Source organism: Volvox carteri, assembly GCF_000143455.1.
Source record: "Volvox carteri f. nagariensis unplaced genomic scaffold VOLCAscaffold_20, whole genome shotgun sequence".
Lineage (NCBI taxonomy): Eukaryota > Viridiplantae > Chlorophyta > Chlorophyceae > Chlamydomonadales > Volvocaceae > Volvox > Volvox carteri.
The window spans coordinates 635,099-653,270 of record NW_003307563.1 but is presented as its reverse complement, the minus strand read 5'-3'; the positions used below and the strand labels follow the sequence as shown (position 1 = coordinate 653,270).

Genomic DNA, 18,172 nt, shown 5'->3' with positions numbered 1-18,172 from the left:
CCCAGCGCCCCACTCTTAAGGAATACATAACGGCGACGCTAGCAACTTTGTTACTTAGGTTGGAATAAATTGAGACCCCCCCTAAATGAAAAAAAAATCACTGCCCTCATCCAGTCACCCTAGTCAACAACTCACTGGATCGCTCAGGTTGCGCACCCACCACCGGCATCCAACGGAATCTGCTGGATCGACGGCGGCCCAAGCTCCATTCCTGGTTGGCTCGCAGGTTAACTTTATCCCAGGTTACCACCATCCATCGACTAGGGGCACTATACCTTCCACCATCGGAGGATTTTCGACCCTGAAAAATCTCGATCCCGGGATTTCCCGGGGGCAATGGTCCGTGCCTTACCACCGTGCTGCCGTCAGACGACCCCTTGTCGCCGCGAATTGATGACACATCAGTTTGTCTTGACCTGTAGAAATCAAAACTTAACAAAAGACGGACCCAGCCCCGTGCATCCTGCACGATGATTGTAAAATATTGTCCACCGTTTACGCACGCCGTACATGTACAGCGTGCTGTCGTCACGGTGGTGACCCACCCCGCTCCGGAGGACCAGGTTGCTAACCTGGGCGTGCTGCAGGTGGGTTGGTGTACGGATGGATGTGTGTACGGATTGTCGACTCATTTTCCTCCGTTTTCCCGCTTAATATTACTTTCCTCCCTAGGTGCAATCATCATTATGACCGCCCGCCGCCTCCACACCGCCCGTTACCCGCCTATTTGCGGCCGCTGGGGATGTGCGTATATGAATAAATAATCACGTGCACGTGTCGTGTTTCCCACCGTCTCTCTCGCCAATGGTACCATCCTACATCCTACCCTCCTCCTCTCCCGCCACCCGCTCTCCGCCCTGCCCTCCTCTCCCATCTCCCCTCCCGGACGACATCTGACCTCAAAGCTGATAGAACGGGCCTTCAGCCTCTGGGTTCAACCTGTTGCGCGACAAGATACACTGCCATCTTGGCCACTTTCGCGCACGTACACGGTGGCAAGAGAGGGGGAAGCACAGACAACTACTGTGGATGCCTACATTAAGGAGGCACTAGGTCACTGGGCTGCCACAACGGCAGGAGTATCTATCTCGCATCAAGTGCATCCACTTGCACCAGGTGAACGCGATCATGTACGCAAGACGTGTGGGGCAGCAACTCCACCAGCTCCACCACAGCGCGTCTATGCCAGCTCTAGCTCTACGCCAGCAGCCCCGTCTAGGCCTAAGTCCCTAAAACCCTAAAGCAGCGTCTTGTTGATGAAATTGGCAAACTTGGACGTTTGGGAGTACGAGTATGACACTCCCAATGAGGCCAGGAAGGATTCAAGCTTGTCGCGGAGGGCCTCCGGGTGCTCCTGCGGGTGCCGTACAGAGCGTAGGAGGGGGAAGGAAAGGATAGCGTGGTGGTGCTGTTACACAAACTGCAGACCTACACAACTACGGCGAGAAAGTACTTCAGTCGAGGAGGAGGGAAGCGAACGGATCTCAGCTAATTTAACGAATCGACCTGATATAGGCGCCATAGTCACCCCGTCATAGCTGCCTAGGCTTCCCTGAACGCCTAGCATGGGCCGAGACGTTGGAAAATTCAGAGTAACATGCCAGAGTAAAATGTCGGGCGTTGTCTGGACAGATAGCTAGAAAGAGCTGCAAAAGTAAACACAGCTGAGCACCTCCTTTGCTGACGGGTGCTCGTGGTACGGCATGGTTCGCACCGTTTCGCACTCAATCTCGTAAAGAGTGCCGTGCTCAAAGTCCGTCTCGTCCAGCTCCAGGGTGTGTCCCTCCCAAGAGTAACAGTCGCGCTGGTTTCGGAACCCGCCAAGGCACACCAACGATGTCAGCCCGAATTTCCTGATGATGCATGGGTGCGGGATGGGATGGGATGGGCCGGTGGCTTCAGCACCGAAGGAAAAACACCGTATGGCACAAAGCATGGTAGGACTCCAATTTTTTTAACTCGGAAAATCAACGGCTGCAGCACACTACCCGAGCTTCAAGACCTCAATCGCCATCGTCCCTAGGCAGCCTCCTACTTCCCATCTCCAGCATTCCCCCCAGTTGACAGTTGTTTCCCGCCCCCTGTAGGAAGGGGGCCTGCTACCACTCAGTATTTAATGCTACCACTTCCAGCAATCACAGTGCTACCCCGCACAGCTCTCTCAACACAGCATATCTGTCCCTTGCTCATCTGCCCCGCACACCAGCTACCGTCCCGCCTCCGGTCCTCGTGTGTGTTCCATTCATCTTACCCCTTAACCCCCTCCTATATTTCGTCATACACGCGTCCCATAATTTCTTCCTTTCCACATACATGCCCTCCTTAACCCCACCCTTCTATATATATAGAGAGAATTTTTAGAATACAATACATATAGAATATATAGGATATAATACATCACCAACAACATCTAATAATGTATGTATGTATGTACACACACCACCACCATGTATGTATATATATCACCACCACCAGCACCACCTCGCCCCCTCCTCCAAAGCAAGCGAAAGGGCCACTACTCACTCGGCGGTGGTTTTGATGAGCGGTACCTCCGCCAGCATGGTGTCAGGTTCCGCCAGGTAGCGGGCAGCCGCAGCCGGGTCCACCGCCTCCTCCACCTCGGAAGCCCGACCGATGCCGTTTTCCAGGATCTGCTTGCCCTGCATGGCGGTCCGATACGGGTCGTTGTTGGTGAACCAGGAAGGTTACTTGGTAGGTACAGTTAGTACGGTTTTCGGTTGTCAGTTTGGGTTCCGTACCCAGCTGTTAACCTGTACTCGTGTTCCCTTGGCTCTGACAGGACCCGGTCCAGCTGAAGAGCCAAGCGGGCAGGAGGTTAAGCTCAAACAACCAGGGCACCTGAGTTTCACTTCAGTCATTCTCCCCCCACCCCCACGCCCTTCAACGCGCCGCATCCTAGCAGGTGCCAAGAGTCATTCGCAATGCATGACGCTGTACGTCTCGTACTCGACACGAAGGGCGCAGTGTCAACAAAGCCGCATTCTAAGTTGCAGCAGTATCACCAACATGTGACACCGTGGCACCGATGATCGATCGGCGTCCCCCCCGAGGGCTCCCGGTGCACCTTCAGCGTGATGGTCGCCTTCTCGGTGCCGTTGTAGGTTCGCAGTCGCAGCACCACCCGCCGCGAGTTGAGCTCCCGATCAGGTCCGTCGAAAAAGTAATTGGCCTGCATGTGGCTTGCCGTGCGACCCTGTTCCTTCCCCAACGCTGCAGCAACATTGTCGTACGCCGCGCGATCCGGCAGCCGGATCTTGATCTCGACCTGCGTTTATTACAAAATTAGGAGATGGTTTCCATCAGTCATGGAATCTCGGGCTATGGGCTTAACAGTTCGTAAAGCAGGGTCCGGGATTTAAGTTGCGTAAGAGCTTGCATATAAAGCAACAACCAGCATACAATCAGCCTGACATTCTCCTGAAGGAATGGGGGCTTGGGCCGCAACGCGGACGTTCTGACACGGGACACGGGCTGCTGACGGAGGGACCGCCCGGCCGCTAGTTGAGCGCCAGATCCCGCACCCCACCAAACACCTCCTACCCACATCCCGGGACTTCCCCCAGCCTAAAGTCCCCATACTGGCGCCCCCTCCGCGACAAGGTCAGGGCCTTCATTGCAGCTGCCCGGTGCCGCTATCCGTTAGCGTGCGTTGTCACAACCTTTGCTATCCATGAACGCAAAGCTCGGTTGCGCCGTTACCTTGTCCTTAGCACGAAGTGGAGGTAAACCCTTCGTCACGAAGTGGAGGTGAACCCTTCGTCCAGGGCGGATTTGAGCGTGTAAAGCTCAGCGACGTTATTTAGTCGAAAGAGCGCGTGCAGCTACGCTTCGTGGCACTGTTCCTTAGAGGCTGCTGGTTACAGCGGATCGCCGCCGCCCTCGGCTGCGCATTTTGCCTAACACAAACCCAGCCTGGGTAGCGACCTGCCTTTGGGCGGAAGTCTAAGCGCATTCACTCTCCCGTTTGCGTAACCCATAACGCACCTCCATGGGCTTCACCTCCGCTGGAGACCTATCCGTGCCGCGGTTGACCGCTTGTCCGCCTGGCGTTGCATGGACGGTGAAGGCGAGAGGCGAAAAACATCCTTGAGCATGACGGCTTTCGGTGGTTTCAAGCGTTCAACGAACGACCTTATCATGATCCTCTTTGGGTGCGATATGGATATATACGTGCAAATTTCAGGTGCGAGCGAGCTGTCTGTCGAGCGAGATGCTCAACGACGTGACCGGGCCAGCGATATAAGCTTCACGTTTCATTAGCATTTCAGACATGTATCTCAACCGTCCGGAATGCCTCTCGGACACAGGTGCCTCTGGCGCACACACGCAATTCCGCACCTGCAAAGGATCGGAGAAAACTGCGTCCTGCTGGGCTGCTAATTTGCGCTCCTCCAATAAGGCTTTCAGATGCTCGTACTGCATGCAAAAGCCTAGCATCAGCATCCACACCCTCCGAAAACATCCATCTCCGTCATGTCTCAGCTGACCTCCTCTTTGTCTGCTGGCTTGAGTTCTATACGTGTAGGCTTGCGCGGCAACATTGGTAAGCGAACCTCTTGGACGCCCAGCAAATCTACAAAAAGGCCTTGCAAGCAGTGCAGCCCTCATAATATGTTTGCCGATTTAGACATACTGCACATACGAAATCCAGTGATTATTAATTTTGAATTCAGCAATCTGTGTCCTCCATTCAGTGGTACCGCGAAACCGCGTAATTAGCGGTAAATTCGCCTCTTGAGGCTACATTTCTCACACTCATCCAACGTGCTCACTCAAAATCGTCAAAATCTAGCCCCGATGTCTCTAACGCACGCTGCCGCTCATATTCACAACATTCTCTCTTCGACGTCCTCAAAAGCCAAAAATGATGTACGACACCCAACACTCTCCGGCATCGCTTCCCAAAGGATTGGCCTTTCGCAAGATAAGCCTCTGCAATCCCTCATTATCCGACGTCGTGGTCCAAACGCGCATGGCTCTCAACTCCGTCGGGATGTCGGCGTTCTTCAAGCCTCCAGCATACCCTTAACGTACACCTTCCCCTTCTCCACTAGTCCAAGCTCCTGCATAAGGTCAAGCACATTCGTGGCACAGGCAAGCTTTCTCCAACATCCCTAGATATCAAGAATAATATACCACCCAACATTTTCCAGTCACACGGTCAAAGGCATATGCGTTGGGTTTGCTAAGGTGTACAAAGCACGCACACAACGAAGCCCACATCGGTAGCCCACACCATCCATTACATCATTTTGCGATCGGGGTCTGTCCCCCGCAAATATAGAGGAGCCTGACTTAAAACAGTTCCTTAAGCCCCCCCCTCACACCCCTACCGCACCTTCCAGAATCGTTCAATCTCTTCCTTGTCACCCTCCACTATTATATCCGTCGTCTTCTCATCGTCGGCGGTTACCATCTTCACCTTAAACTGCAGCGCGGCAGACGAAGGGTGCCAGGTGAAGGATCGCACAAGGATGTATTCTTCGGGGCGGACGGACAGAACACGATTAGACAATTGTAATATCGGCACACAATAGACCATACTTTAGCCATCCAAACGCGACAATTCACAGCTGGGCGACTCAACTACTGCATTTTCCAGCAGAAATCGTTGCTCAAATCAAGCAGCACTGGTTTGCACGGCCTACACGACACTAAAAGAATACGGATGTTTCCGTTTGGAGGGTCAGCAAAGAAGAAGAAGAAGGACAGCCCCAGTGATGTCCCCGAGGCCGCACAGACAGACAGTACATGTTAGCCCCACACGCCCACACGTCGCCGGGCAGGGAGGCTTTGACCGATGTCGAGCAATCCTCTGGACGGCAAGGGAAGAAGGGGGACCTTGTTCCCCTCAGACCAGATACAACAACCCAATATAATGAGCTGCGCATCGTCATCGAGAGCCGCGTGCTTCACACCCACCTGCTCAGGCCGGGTACCCTTCTGCATGTAGTAGGTGTAGGCCGCGGGCGATACCGCCGTCAGGGCGTACCACCAGTTACCGACCGCGGGCACCAAAATGGAAAGCACAAGCGCTACGCTCGCCATCGCTGTAGAGTGGGGAGGTAGGGAGGCAACAGGACAGGGTTTGCGCACGGGTGTCGTCAACATGGTCGGCATGTGATACAAGCTTGTGTGATAGGGAACGAAACACGGCGGCCACGAAGCCACCTTCCCACCGTCGCCCCCAAACGTCAAGCTCGAGTGACTCAGGGATGGGGGGACATCCAGAGGTACCCAGTCCAGAGGTAACCCCACCCCCGCCCTCCAGTGGGGCCTCACCGCAGAAAGTGTAGAAAACCAGAGCCGCCGCTTGTCCCTTGTCCGCTGCGTAGACGCCCTCGAAAGTAATGACCTCTCCCGTCTCCTTCACCGAGTAATTGTACCGCTTAAAGTAGCGGAAGATTTGCCGAGCACGGTCGTCAAGCGGCATAGCGCCCTCAACGGCTGGCCCAGGGACCTCAAACGTCAAGCGCTTTTTGGCGGCCTGTGGTGCACGCTTGACGAGCGACCAGATGCCTGTATAATTACCCAGTTGTTACATTGCAATTGGGTCATCATCGGCAGGCAGGCCGGACAGCAGAAAAAGTAGTTTGGGGAACGGACAAACCTGGAACACTCATGAGGAACAGCGCTAGCGTCACATACAAGCTATTTGCCTGAACGCCAGCGAATGGATTTGAGGAAATCAAAGCTTCTGCCGATGCAGGCGCCTCAGCCAAAACAAGGCTGGCAAGCGTGGCAAGAGCAGGCATGCTGAACTTCCCTAGGACGTCTGGAACGGAGCCTTCCCTCAATTCATCGGCTGCTACATTTTGCCGATTGGATGCAAGGGATGCTACTTTACGAAGCTGTCCAGCCGAGCCAAATGGCACAATCCTGCAGCTGCGAACAGGGCAGGCAACAAATTGTGGGCGAAGAAGAGACGAAGCCATGGCGTGCAAATTATGTAAACGCTAACGAAATGCAGCAGAAAGCATTTGCATGTGTTTTGTGTTTTGGTCTCCTGCCGAATTGCCGTATTCCTTGCGCGGGAGAAAGTCTCGCTGGCAAGAAGCGAGACATAGAAAAAGCTGGAAGCGTCATATAAAATTGGTATGGTTGTGGTTGGTAAAGTCAAACAGCTCACCTTTCGAAGCACTCGTTCCAAAGGCCCGGGGGTCGCGGCCTCGGACGCAACGCAATAATTCGATCGAGATCAAGTACCGCCGTCCCCAAGAGGTGGGATTTGTGAAGCTGTGCTTTTGTTGCCGAAGTTGCTTGGCCAAACGCACACGTGCAGCTCTATCCCATTGCTGTTCCCCTTTGCGTTGAACTGGGGGCCAGGTTGTCTCAAACGTTGGGTTGGCGGCAGACCTTGTTGCCGTGACGGAGCTTGTTTTGTTCTTCTATCACCTTTAATCGTAAGTCTGTCAACGCGCATGATAGTTTGGCTGCAACGGTGGCCGCCGCTGTGCAAAATGAGGAAATAAAAGTGGCGCTTTTTGCTTCCACACCTACGCTGCAGGACTTTCGCGAGCCATCTTCTGCAACGCCCGCAGCAGCAGGCACGTTGATCCCAAGGGGATTATCCTTTATACCCTCACGCTCCATCCACAGCGAGTCAGCGAGGCTATGTCGGCGCCGCCACCGCCATCTTTTGGGCAGCAGTCCGGCGCCGCGCAGGGTATCCCGCCCGGCACGCAGGCTGGAAGGTACGCGACAGTTCAAAACATCAAAGAACGAGACCTTCTCTGCCTTAGGCTTTCAGCCGCTCTGGGCAGCTTTCCATTCCAGCGCGGCTGCAGGTTGGGTTCAGCGCTTTCCCAGTTGGGTTTAAGAGGCTCTCGCCGCGACTTTTCCTGCCGACTTCTCGGCCAACACACGTAGCAGAAGAGTCCAGTTTGTCCCATGTGACAGACCGCATCTTGATAAAGCGGGAAAGTTTGTCTGGTCTCGGACGCCGCACAAGCTTGTCCGGTCTTCTTCGTCTTCTTCTTCTTCGTCTTCCGATGGCTCTTTTCCCTCCCAATTTCCGGGGCATGCTCGCGTTGGTTCGCATGCCGCGCTCTGCTGGAAGCATTTTTTCGCCGCGTCAAAAATGTATTCGCCTGACAACCTGTGTGCTTTTACATGCCGGCTTTCTACCTCGTTTTGATTTTTCCCGCTTGCCTACTTTTTTTTCTTAATCTACTTATCCGATCTTTCCATTAACAATCGCTCCACACCCTGAATCATTTGAACTACCCAAAAAAACAGATCTCGGCCTGAGTCCCCGACTCTGGACGTGAACGCGCCAGCCTTCCTGCCGTCCACCGCAGCGGCTGCCGCGGCCGCGGCTCACGCCGCAGCTGCAGCAGCGCGCCTGTCCGGCGCTTCTGCAAATCAGCAGCAGCACCAGCTGCAGCAGCAACAACAACAAAACGCAGCAGCAGCAGTTCAGTATTCCATCAACCAATCTCAGTCAGGAAACCACCACGCTCTGCATGCGGGTGCCGGCGGCAGCGGCGGCGGCGTCTACGACCCCACCGCGCCCCAATCGCACAGCGCGCCGTCATCAGTAGAGCCGCGGCCACCACGTCCACCTTCTATTAATGTAAATCGTGACACACATGATGGATATTCGTACGGCAACGAACACGGTCCTGGCGGGCTGCCCTCGCACCGGGAGCGCCGCCACAGCGCCGCCAGCTACACCCAGGGCGGTGGCGGCGGCGGCGGCGGCGGCAGCAGCGGCGGCGGCGCACCGGCTTCGGAGCCAGGTACGGACGCTGGCGGCGACGCCAACCCGAGCAGTCTGACCCACATGGTCGATTTCATTAACCACCACAAGCTGGCCGGTAACCGCCCTGTGTACGCCTTAGCTGCCGCGGCGGCGGACGCGCACGGCGGAGGGGGTCGCGGACTGCACGGCCGCGGTGGCAACGCGCACCACCATCCCCACGAGCGCGATCCAAAATGGGTCCAGCCCAGCGGTGAGTGTTTGCCGTACGGCTACGGCATCTGTATGGTACGGCACTTTGATGTACAGACCTTGTAGGTAGTTTGTTTAGGCCTTTTTGTTTAGGCCTTTTCATTTCAAAGAGTGCGTGCTCGTGTGGCCGTGCGTCCTACCCTCCGCCATGCTGGGCCCCCCCCCTACTGCACGACGGTCTCTCTCTTGTTGAACATACATTGTCGCATGTGATGAACCAAAAACGAAGCGGCAGCACACGGATCTCGGAGTATTCCAGCAATATAGCAATCTGCGGAGGAAGAACCAGGGCAAGGAGAGCCCCCCCCCCCCGAGGAGCCTCCTCTGCCGCCCTCCCTCGTAGTACACCACTACACTAACCTCCCTTACTAACCACCTTGCAACTAACCGAACCCCCAACTAACCAGCTCCCAACTAATTAATTTCCCAACACCCCGAGTAACACTCTCCGCCGCAATCTCATCCGTGCATCTCACACCTCTTACACACACACACACACGCGTGGTCACCCAGCTGAAACAAATGTGCAATATAGTTCAATAACCCCAAAACCAAGCCGGCGCCCCCCTCAGGTCCTCGGCGGCCGGGCGAGGGTGTTGAGAACGAGGAGCAGGGTATCGTCAGCGCGGAGAAGACCCCCCAAGGGTGGGTGTTGGGGGGGATGTGTGTTGGGGTTGGGGGGTGTTGGCGGGTTGGGTTGGGTTGACGACCTGTGCGTCTCTCTGTTTGCAGGTCGGCGATTTTCAATTGACGAAAAGTAGTAGTAGTGGTATTAGCAGTGGCACCTGCTATAGGGGAATAAAGCCCATTCCTGATAATATCGTACGACCTCGATAACACGGCTGTTATTGACTGTTAATACTCTTGAGCCTTTGACCCGCCAGATGTGACAATCGGCACCTACCGTGACAATGTATGTATGTATGTATGTGTGACAGCCCCGTAGATGTTGTCTAACGCCGTTCTTTACTATTTACGGCAAGGCAAGAGATCTTTTTCAAGAAGTCCCGCCGTACCATTCCGCGATATATGTGCGGACTCCAGGGGGGTTATCCCGTCCCCCTTGTTTTAGCCCACGGGGGCTATATCCCCCTGGCCCCCACTGGCACTCACATCCTCGCACGGCCCCCCGGGGCCCTAGGGGCTCCCGGATATCCCACTGAAATCCCACTACCAATCCGTGACTGGTCCATAACTGCCACATCCATAACCGCTATGGAAACGTTTTTTCGCGGCCCAACACAACAACAACAACAACAGTTGTGTGCGGATGTGCGGATGTGGGTGCTATGTGATTGTGGCTTTGTTCCCGTGCTGACGAACTAACATCACCGCCACCACAATCGCCACCACCATAACCACAACCGCCACAACCGCCACCATAACCACCACCATAACCACCGCCACCATTACCCTATACCCCGCAGGATGATCCTTCGCATTACCCTTCTCGCAGCGGGCTTCGTTATTGGTGAGATGAGTGTCGCTGCCGATGTGTGTGTTACTGCACTACTGCTTATCTAGCTTGTGTGTGTATAGATGGTCGTGGGGGCCGTACACCGTACACCTGCAAACTGGCCAGTACGAGCCGATGCCCAGCTTGTGGCTTCTCGGCTCGTTTGGGCCCCTGGCTCCTTTTTTACACCGGGCTCTATCTGGGTAACGTACATACATAACGTACATACGTACATACATACGTACATGCTTACGTACATACAGGCCCCAGCGGCAGCAGCGTCCGCGAGATCATGCGCGTCACGGGGGCGGACATCAAAAGCTGGACCGAGAATCGTACGGCACAGCAGCTCCTGGCGGCAACACCCGGCGGCGGCGGCGGCGGCGGCTCCCGGCGACCGTGCCGTATGGTCGTCGTGGACGGCGAGGAAGCGCAGGTCCTTCAGGCGGTTAACGTTATCGTTGCAGCAGTTGACCGTTACAAGGACCTTTGCGAGGGCCGTTATCAGGGCCAAGCTGTGGCCCGGCAGCAGCGCGTGCTGGGCGTGGACTTCTGCTACCAGCCGCCGCCCCGGTCTGTCGTACCCTGCGCGGCGGCTCTCAAAGGGCAGCAGGAGCGGGGAGGTGGCGGCCACGGTGGCGGCAATGCCCGGTGAGCCCCCCGGTCAGCCTGTGATCGATGTTCGTGTGCGTGTGTGTGTGGGGGGGGGGGGGGCGGCAAGAGGGTAAAGTTTTGCAATTCGGTTTGTGTTTTTGGAGGAGTTGGTTCTTCTACCCCCGGGATGGGGTTGGGGTTCTTAGGAGTCTTGCGCCTCCTGTACCTCTTGGCAGTAGTAGTAGTAGTAGCAGGAGGAGTAGCAGTAGTAGCAGGAGGCGGAGGAGGGGACTGGCGGAAGGGGGGGAGGCGAAGGGAAAGCCGCGACATGGGCGACAGAGGGGTACTTGGGGAGGTAGGAAGTCGTCGCGTGACGACACAGTTGTCATGTGATGTCGCAGGATGGGTGTGATGGGTCCACGGGATGTGGACGGGCCGGGCTAGGGCTAGGGGGTGGCGGAGCCGAGTTACCACGCATGCTGGTGTGTGTTGGTTGATGTGTTTATCAGATATTTAGTTGGTCGATGAATGATCCATGTCGGCCGGTTTACTTACATTCCCTAGTCATGTATGTGTAGATATGTATGTAGATATGTATGTAGATATGTATGTAGATATGTATGTAGATATGTATGTAGATATGTATGTAGATATGTATGTAGATATGTATGTAGATATGTATGTAGATATGTATGTAGATATGTATGTAGATATGTATGTAGATATGTATGTAGATATGTATGTAGATATGTATGCTCTTTTAAGTTGTGCTCTTGCCGGGCACGCATCCACAGGACAAGCCGTGACGATTACAGCTACTCGCCGCCTGGCGGCGGAGGCAGCGGCGTCAGCGGTGGCGGCGCCGGAGGGTACGGCAGCCTGGGCAGCTACCATCCCTCCGCTGGTTACATCCCGATGGCGCCCGAATCGTACGGCGCTACGCCGTACATAATGGCGCCTGCGATGCCGCCGTCTCCGGGCCGCGGTGGCCACTTGGACCACCTGGCGTTTGCGCCGTACGGCATACCGCGAGGTGTGTTCTGAAGGAGCGAAAGAGGATACGATACTGTAAGGTCCCTCCCTATTCTGTTAAACGACCGGTAACTGCTGTGTACTGTGTGTACGGAAGGATTCGGACCGGCGCGACTGCAGCTGCTGCTGCTGTTACTCTTTGTCCCCACTCCTGGCGGTTTTTATGATTTACCCCCCACCCCCCCGAGGAGGGGAGTTTACGACCCCTGCTCTGTGCTCTGCTCTATGCTCTGCTCTGCTCTGCCAACAGGTGAAAAGGTCAAAAGCCAATAAGTAACGTATCACCTAATAATATTATTAATATCAACGTTACAACATTACGCACTGCCGGTTCAGGGTACGACCCGAGCAGTGCACCCGGGGGCTCCCCGCCGCTGTATGTCAACCGCATGACAAGCAGCGGCGGCGGCGGCGGCGGTGGCGGTAGCGCTGCCGGCACTGCCAGCGGCGCTTCCTTCACCACCGGCACCAGCACCGGCGGCGCTACCACCTCCAAGGGCGGTGCGTCGTCATCATCCGGCGGCGGAGGCGGCTACAGCAGCGGCGGCGCCAGCCTCAACTGCTCTGGCGGCGGCGCCGCCGCCGGCGTCAGTATGATGTCGTACATGCCGATGGGACCCATGGGTCCGATGGCGCCGCTGGATCCGGCGCTGGGGATGCCGCCGCTGCCGCTGCCGCCGGGCAGTCCGCCGATGGCGCTGATTCCCTCGACCCTCAGCTTGCCGCCGGGGACTGATATGTCTGCGTTGACCGATTACATGATGAAGACCGGAGGGTGAGTGGGTCACGCGGATCGGTAGCAGGTCGGTGTTTCTCAAAAGTATTGGTTCTGCCTGTCTGTCTGTCTGTCTGTCTGTTCGTATTAACCTGTCTCGCTCTCTATCTGCCCCTCGCGCCTCCCTCCCCCCTTCCCTATAGGGGGAAAATTAGAACGGGAGAGCAGGGAAACTATTTTTTCCTCCTCTCCTTCCTTTTTCTTTAAGGATTCGATTCGATTCTTTTCTCATCTCGAAAGAACGGACAGCCCGAGTCCGAGCCCGAGCAAACATGTCCGTCACTATTTCCACTCACCCTCCCAATAATTGGACGCTGAAGATCATGTTTCCTCCTCGCCACTTGTCACCGGGCCTCCCGAGCTCAGGTTCCTAGCCCCCGGAGGCCTTATGCCCCTGGACGTTGCGGCGCTGGGGGGCGGTGTGGGGGTCGGTGCGACGGCGGGATACGCCCCCATGGATCTGCAGGTGGGTGCGGCTGCTGCTGCTGCTCTGCTGGAGAACTATTTGCTGCTGGAGAACTGATGACTGTTCTCGCTGACTGTTGCGGGCCGCGCGGGTTTCACTGCGGCGCTCCGTGTGTGGTGGTGGGGGGGGGGGAAAGGAGGTCACCACCACCACCGCAGCGATGCCTCTCCTGCCCTCTCCCGCCCGCTCCCGCCGTCTCCCGCCCTCTCATCCGCAGACGGCGTTCATGGCCGGTATGGTGGCGGCCCAGCCGGGCGGCTTCATCACTGGTAAGGGCAAACCAGCGTGAGCTGGTGGTGGTGGTGGTGGTGGTGATGATGGTGGTGGTTGTCCACATTGCATTGTGTTTTTGTGTGGGGGGGGTCGGCGCGAGGAGGTGGTGGTCTATCGCCACTGCTGTGGGAGGGGGTTACCTCCGGTGCTTGCTTGCTAGGGATGGGGAAGGGGGGGAGGGAAGGGGGAGGGCGGAGGCGCTAGCGAGCAGAGCAGTGTTGGGCTTTGTGTATTACGAATGCCCCTTTCCCCCCTTGTTGCACGTTGTGTTTACCTCTCCCCCTTCCCCCCTCTCTCCTGCGGTGGTTCGTCATTTCCCCCCTTCTTCCTCCTCCTCCTCCTCCTCCTCGTCCTCCCCCTCGAGGTCTGCCCGGCTTCTACTACGGCGCCCCCCTCCCGGGCGCCCCCCTCTCTCCGAGCACCAGTGGGGCCGTGTCAGGTGATGGTGGGCACAGGGGGCACAGCAAGCCGAGAACATCGGCTGAAAGGAGAACCTGCCATGTTAGGCGGTTGGTGGAGCGGTCAGTTCTTGTTTTTACCAGAAACAAGGCATAGATATGCATATGCCTATGTATGTATGTATGTTGTTACAGGGTGGTTAACTTCGCCAGCGGCCCCCTTTCCCGGGGCAGTCCCTGCTCTCCCCTGCTAGAGGGGCACCCTAATCCGTCACCCCATCTGACTTCAGAATGTATTTGTTGGGTTCGGCAACTCACCACCAGCATCCAACCAAATCTAGCGGATCAACGGCGCCTCAACTTAGTTCCTGGTCAGCTCGCAAGTTGATTTTTTCACGTCCTACATCGTCCATGTGATGGGGGGCCACCTCCCATTTTAACATTCCTCAAACACCCGAGAAGCCGGCAGGCGAACTTGAACCCAGGTCGGCCGGGAGCAGAAGTCAGGCCTTAACCTCTGCCAGCCGCCTGCCTATGTATGTATGTAATAGCGCAAGAGACATCAGCTACACAACAAGTTGACGGTGTTGCCACACGTAGCTCAACACACACTCGCACTCTCACAATAAGCGCACAGAGCTTTACCCCCCTCGCCTACCTCTCGTCCTCCTCGCTGCGGTACATGGTGTGGTGTGGTTATTCCCTCTTCTCACATCATGAAGCAGGCTCTCCTACGCGTAGCGGGGGCCACAGCGCCGGCAGCGGCCGCGGTGCGTCCTCTGGCAGCGCCGGCGGCGCCAGCACCATGTCGCTGCCGCCGCCAAGTCCGTCCCGGCTGAACCCGCTGGCGCAGCCCTGGGCCGCGCCCTTCATGGCGCGTGATCCCAACACAGCTGGGCTGATGGGTGGGGGCGGCGGCGGTGTGGGGGCCGCGCCGCCGCACGGAATGGGAGGCCATCATCATCATCAACATCATCATCATCATCCTGCTGGTGGTGGTGGTGGTGGTGCGGTGATGGGGCACCACGTTATTGGCGGTGGCGGTCCGCGCTTGAATGGAGGTGAGTGTGCTGGAGTGGGTTAGGCGGGCTGTCGGAGGGCAAGTACTGCGCGGTACTGGTACTGGTACTACTGGTGCTGGTGCTGGTGCTGGTGCTGGTGCTGGTGCTGGTGCTGGTGCTGGTGCTGGTGCTGGTGCTGGTGCTGGTGCTGGTGCTGGTGCTGGTGCTGGTGCTGGTGCTGGTGCTGGTGCTGGTGCTGGTGCTGGTGCTGGTGCTGGTGCTGGTGCTGGTGTTGTAGGAGAGGTGGAAATGTTTTGTGAGTTTAGCAACGCCGTTAGGCTTGTCGTCAGGGGACTGAACGTCCGGACGAATATACGGGGCTGGCTGCAGGCGCTGGCGGTGCCGCTGCAACTGTGGCGGCGGGAGGTCTTCCGTCGACGCCGCTAGGACAGACGGCGAACGGCGGCCCAGGATCCGGCGTCCACGGCGGCAGCGGCGGCGGCGGCAGCGGCGGCGGCGGCGGTGGCGCTCCGGCGCCCTCTCCCGCCTCCGTCGCAGGTTCCACTCCTCGCCCCGGCAGCCGCAGCAGCCACCTCAACAACAATAACAATGACGACGACGACGACGACCTGGCCCACAGCGCCGGGGAGGAGGTAGCTCTGGCGGCAGCGGAGCGGGCCCTGGCGAACCGCACTCCTAAGCGACCTGTTAAGACAGCGACCCATGGGTCCGAACAGGTAGCTGGGCGTTTTGTATTGACACATCAGAAACACATTAAATAAATAAAGGCCTCCTAAGATGGAATCTTTGAAATTCTGGACATGGGCACATAAAGCCATTTTTCATGGCTACCGCTTGCTGGGTTCGAAAAATTGTAGTCAATAACATCAATGCGTTATCCGTGTGGGCGAACACTACCACGAATCTGTTGCATTCCGCATCAACTGCGCAGCCGTCCTCGCTTCCGCCGCTGGCTAACCCTGGCATGGCGCCGCCGCCGCCGCCGCCGCCTTCACAGCCACGCGCCGCCGCCGCCTCCGGCGACGGCAGCGCCTCCGGCTCGAACGAGGACGGTCGCGATGCGGACGGCGGCACTCCCTCCCCCGCGGACGCTCTGCCGCCTCTGCCCGCCGTCCACGGCTCCCCTACGGGCGGTCTGGTGTCCGCATGCGACCCCCTGGTATCGCCCAGCCGGTTCAGCGTGACCAAGGGCCGCCGCAGCGGCGGACGGAGCTTTCGCAGGTGCGGGGATGAGGATGAGGATGAGGAGGGGCCGGAGGTCGCCGACGGCGGTGACGGGGTCGATTTTGCCGCCGACACCGCCGCCGCCGCCAGCCCGGCCCAGATTGATTGTTCCATGGGCCATGCTGCTGGTGGTGGTGCTGTTGGTGATGGTCAGTCGGAGCCAACGGCTCTGTGATCTGGCAGCACTCGACGCGGTCTGCGGGCGGTAAGGTGACGGAGGCTGTGGCGGCAGCCTCGTGTGGTGATGCTGGTGTTCCCCGGATAATGGCGAGGAAGAGAGACAAGTTCACTTTTATAAATGACATTTTATCTCGATAACAAAAAATATATTCTCGTGGTCAAGTGGTTACACGTTGCTAGTGACCACCTAGATGATATCGTTTTTAGATCTTGTTTGGTGGTTTTATATTTGGTTTTTGGTCGGATTCCTATTGCCTCATCGTCCTGTTTTCAATACACACGTCTGTTTGAAGTTGTCGGCAGCCGTAGTACAAGAGATCGTCAGTTGTCAGGGCTATCGAGACAAACAGGCGAGGGGCCCCCTATCCATCTCTTTTTTGTACCAACACAAAGCTATGCGCCCCACGCCTCCACACAGCACGTGGACCAGCACTCCTAACCCTACTACTCTCATGCCCCCCACGGTCCGTCCCCTCATCCCCCTCATCCCCCCCTCGTCCCCGTTGCCCGCCTCCGCGGGCGTCGGTCCTACTCCGACAGCCCCCCGCAGCAAGCCGAGCACCCCGCAGGGCCTGGATCGGGGCCGGACACCTCCTCGGCCTCCAGTCTGAGCCTCAGCAGTACTCTCGCGGCCCTGCCCGACCTCTACCTCGCCAGCCAGTCGCAGCAGCAGCAGCAGCAGCAGTCGCGCTCGGCAATGGTCATCCCAGTGCCGGTTGGCGTGGAGATGGATAGGGCCCCGGCGGGTGCTGCGCTGGTCCCCAGTCCCCTGGCTGGCTCTATGGACGGCCGGGCGCTGCGGGGCTGATCTGCCTTGGGAGGAACAGCGAGAGTGAAAAGTGAGTTGGGTGAGGACGCTTAAAACAACATAAAGGTACAGGAGGGAGAGGTGTGGCGGCGATTGGTAATGCGTCGCAGGGGTCGGCGTGGTACATCGTGCGCGGGATCGATCGCCCGCACGTGTGTATTATATGTGTGTATGCTTTGATCGCAGCAGACATCATGTTGCGTCGCAGTGGTGCAACACAAGAAGTAATGTAATGCGCTGGCTAAACAGTGCTGCAGCAGTGTTCCGGCGTTTCATTACGCCATGAATCCGGCTGTAAAAGCCGTGTAGAATTGTAGGCCGCCTGTGTTTTAAGACGACAACAGCAGTTTCGGAGTCTGCCGCTGGCGCCGCTTTGGGAGCTGCGCAAGTAAGTACCTCTGGGTTATCATCACCTGTGGGCCGAAATCATTCCAACTGATAATAATAATAATAAGTTTGTTGCCGCACTTCGGAAGTGTGTGATATGGGAGTCTGGCGGCAGGGTGGAGGGGCACGTCATCATGAGTATCTGCGGGATACCTAGCAGGGCATATGGGATGCGATGGAGCACGCCGAGTGTGTGAGGCAGTGTGTGAGGCAGTAAGAAGCAGGAAATATGAGCGAGGACAGCACACGCGAGGGCAAGGACTCGTCGCGGCGAATCCTGAACTTCGAAGTGGGAGGACGCAGCGACGGCCAGTGCACCTTCCTAGATCCCTTGTCTAGATATGTAAGCAGGATTTAGTCCAAGGCAGGGTCGTGCAGCTGCTTTGCTTGGGTTATCACCTCACTTGTTCGTGTGTGCGTGTGTGTGCGTGTGTGTGTATGCGTGTATGTGTGATCGTATATGTGTGTTACGTCTCCAATTGCGTTACCCTCCAAAGCTATAGGAACATAGCAGGAACGTAGCAGGAATTGCAGGCCAGGTCGGTATGGTGACTCTATGAGACCGTCGGAACGAGAGGATGAT

General features: G+C 57.0%; 5 protein-coding genes across 5 annotated transcripts; 3 read left to right on the top strand and 2 right to left on the bottom strand.

Moving 5' to 3' along the window:
- Positions 1-1,237: 1,237 nt before the first annotated feature.
- On the bottom strand, positions 1,238-4,481 carry VOLCADRAFT_91224 (uncharacterized protein; the record flags this gene model as incomplete). Its single annotated transcript, XM_002950689.1, has 6 exons — positions 1,238-1,354; positions 1,715-1,853; positions 2,524-2,660; positions 3,086-3,286; positions 4,006-4,064; positions 4,360-4,481. Coding segments are annotated over 6 exons (774 nt in total), but the record flags the coding sequence as incomplete, so codon positions are not given.
- Positions 4,482-4,580: 99 nt separating this feature from the next.
- Positions 4,581-6,977, bottom strand: VOLCADRAFT_109778 (uncharacterized protein). Its single transcript, XM_002950688.1, has 5 exons — positions 6,632-6,977; positions 6,304-6,540; positions 5,944-6,071; positions 5,360-5,449; positions 4,581-5,084 (listed from the first exon to the last, which is right to left on the bottom strand). Exons 1-5 carry the CDS (start codon positions 6,954-6,956, stop codon positions 5,028-5,030), a joined length of 837 nt encoding a protein of 278 aa, XP_002950734.1. The 5' UTR covers positions 6,957-6,977; the 3' UTR covers positions 4,581-5,027.
- Positions 6,978-7,620: 643 nt separating this feature from the next.
- On the top strand, positions 7,621-12,329 carry VOLCADRAFT_91222 (uncharacterized protein; the record flags this gene model as incomplete). The annotated part of the gene is made up of 7 exons (XM_002950797.1): positions 7,621-7,715; positions 8,260-8,975; positions 9,547-9,619; positions 10,402-10,445; positions 10,694-11,081; positions 11,819-12,057; positions 12,307-12,329. Coding segments are annotated over 7 exons (1,578 nt in total), but the record flags the coding sequence as incomplete, so codon positions are not given.
- A 116-nt stretch (positions 12,330-12,445) lies between these two features.
- VOLCADRAFT_91221 (uncharacterized protein) lies at positions 12,446-15,267 on the top strand (the record flags this gene model as incomplete). Its single annotated transcript, XM_002950796.1, has 6 exons — positions 12,446-12,831; positions 13,198-13,297; positions 13,515-13,566; positions 13,935-14,015; positions 14,694-14,873; positions 15,053-15,267. 6 exons carry the CDS (start codon positions 12,446-12,448, stop codon positions 15,265-15,267), a joined length of 1,014 nt encoding a protein of 337 aa, XP_002950842.1.
- A 546-nt stretch (positions 15,268-15,813) lies between these two features.
- Positions 15,814-17,202, top strand: VOLCADRAFT_91220 (uncharacterized protein; the record flags this gene model as incomplete). The annotated part of the gene is made up of 3 exons (XM_002950795.1): positions 15,814-16,211; positions 16,315-16,419; positions 16,935-17,202. 3 exons carry the CDS (start codon positions 15,814-15,816, stop codon positions 17,200-17,202), a joined length of 771 nt encoding a protein of 256 aa, XP_002950841.1.
- Positions 17,203-18,172: the final 970 nt, after the last annotated feature.

What these genes read in the sequence shown, in the direction of transcription:
- VOLCADRAFT_109778 (XM_002950688.1), bottom strand. Translation starts at nt 6,956, where the DNA reads ATGGCTTCGTCTCTTCTTCGCCCACAATTTGTTGCCTGCCCTGTTCGC. An exon ending in GTTCCTCATGAGTGTTCCAG is followed by an intron (nt 6,541 to 6,631) that starts GTTTGTCCGTTC and finishes GTAATTATACAG; the next exon opens with GCATCTGGTCGCTCGTCAAG. An exon ending in GGTTTTCTACACTTTCTGCG is followed by an intron (nt 6,072 to 6,303) that starts GTGAGGCCCCAC and finishes CCCACTCTACAG; the next exon opens with CGATGGCGAGCGTAGCGCTT.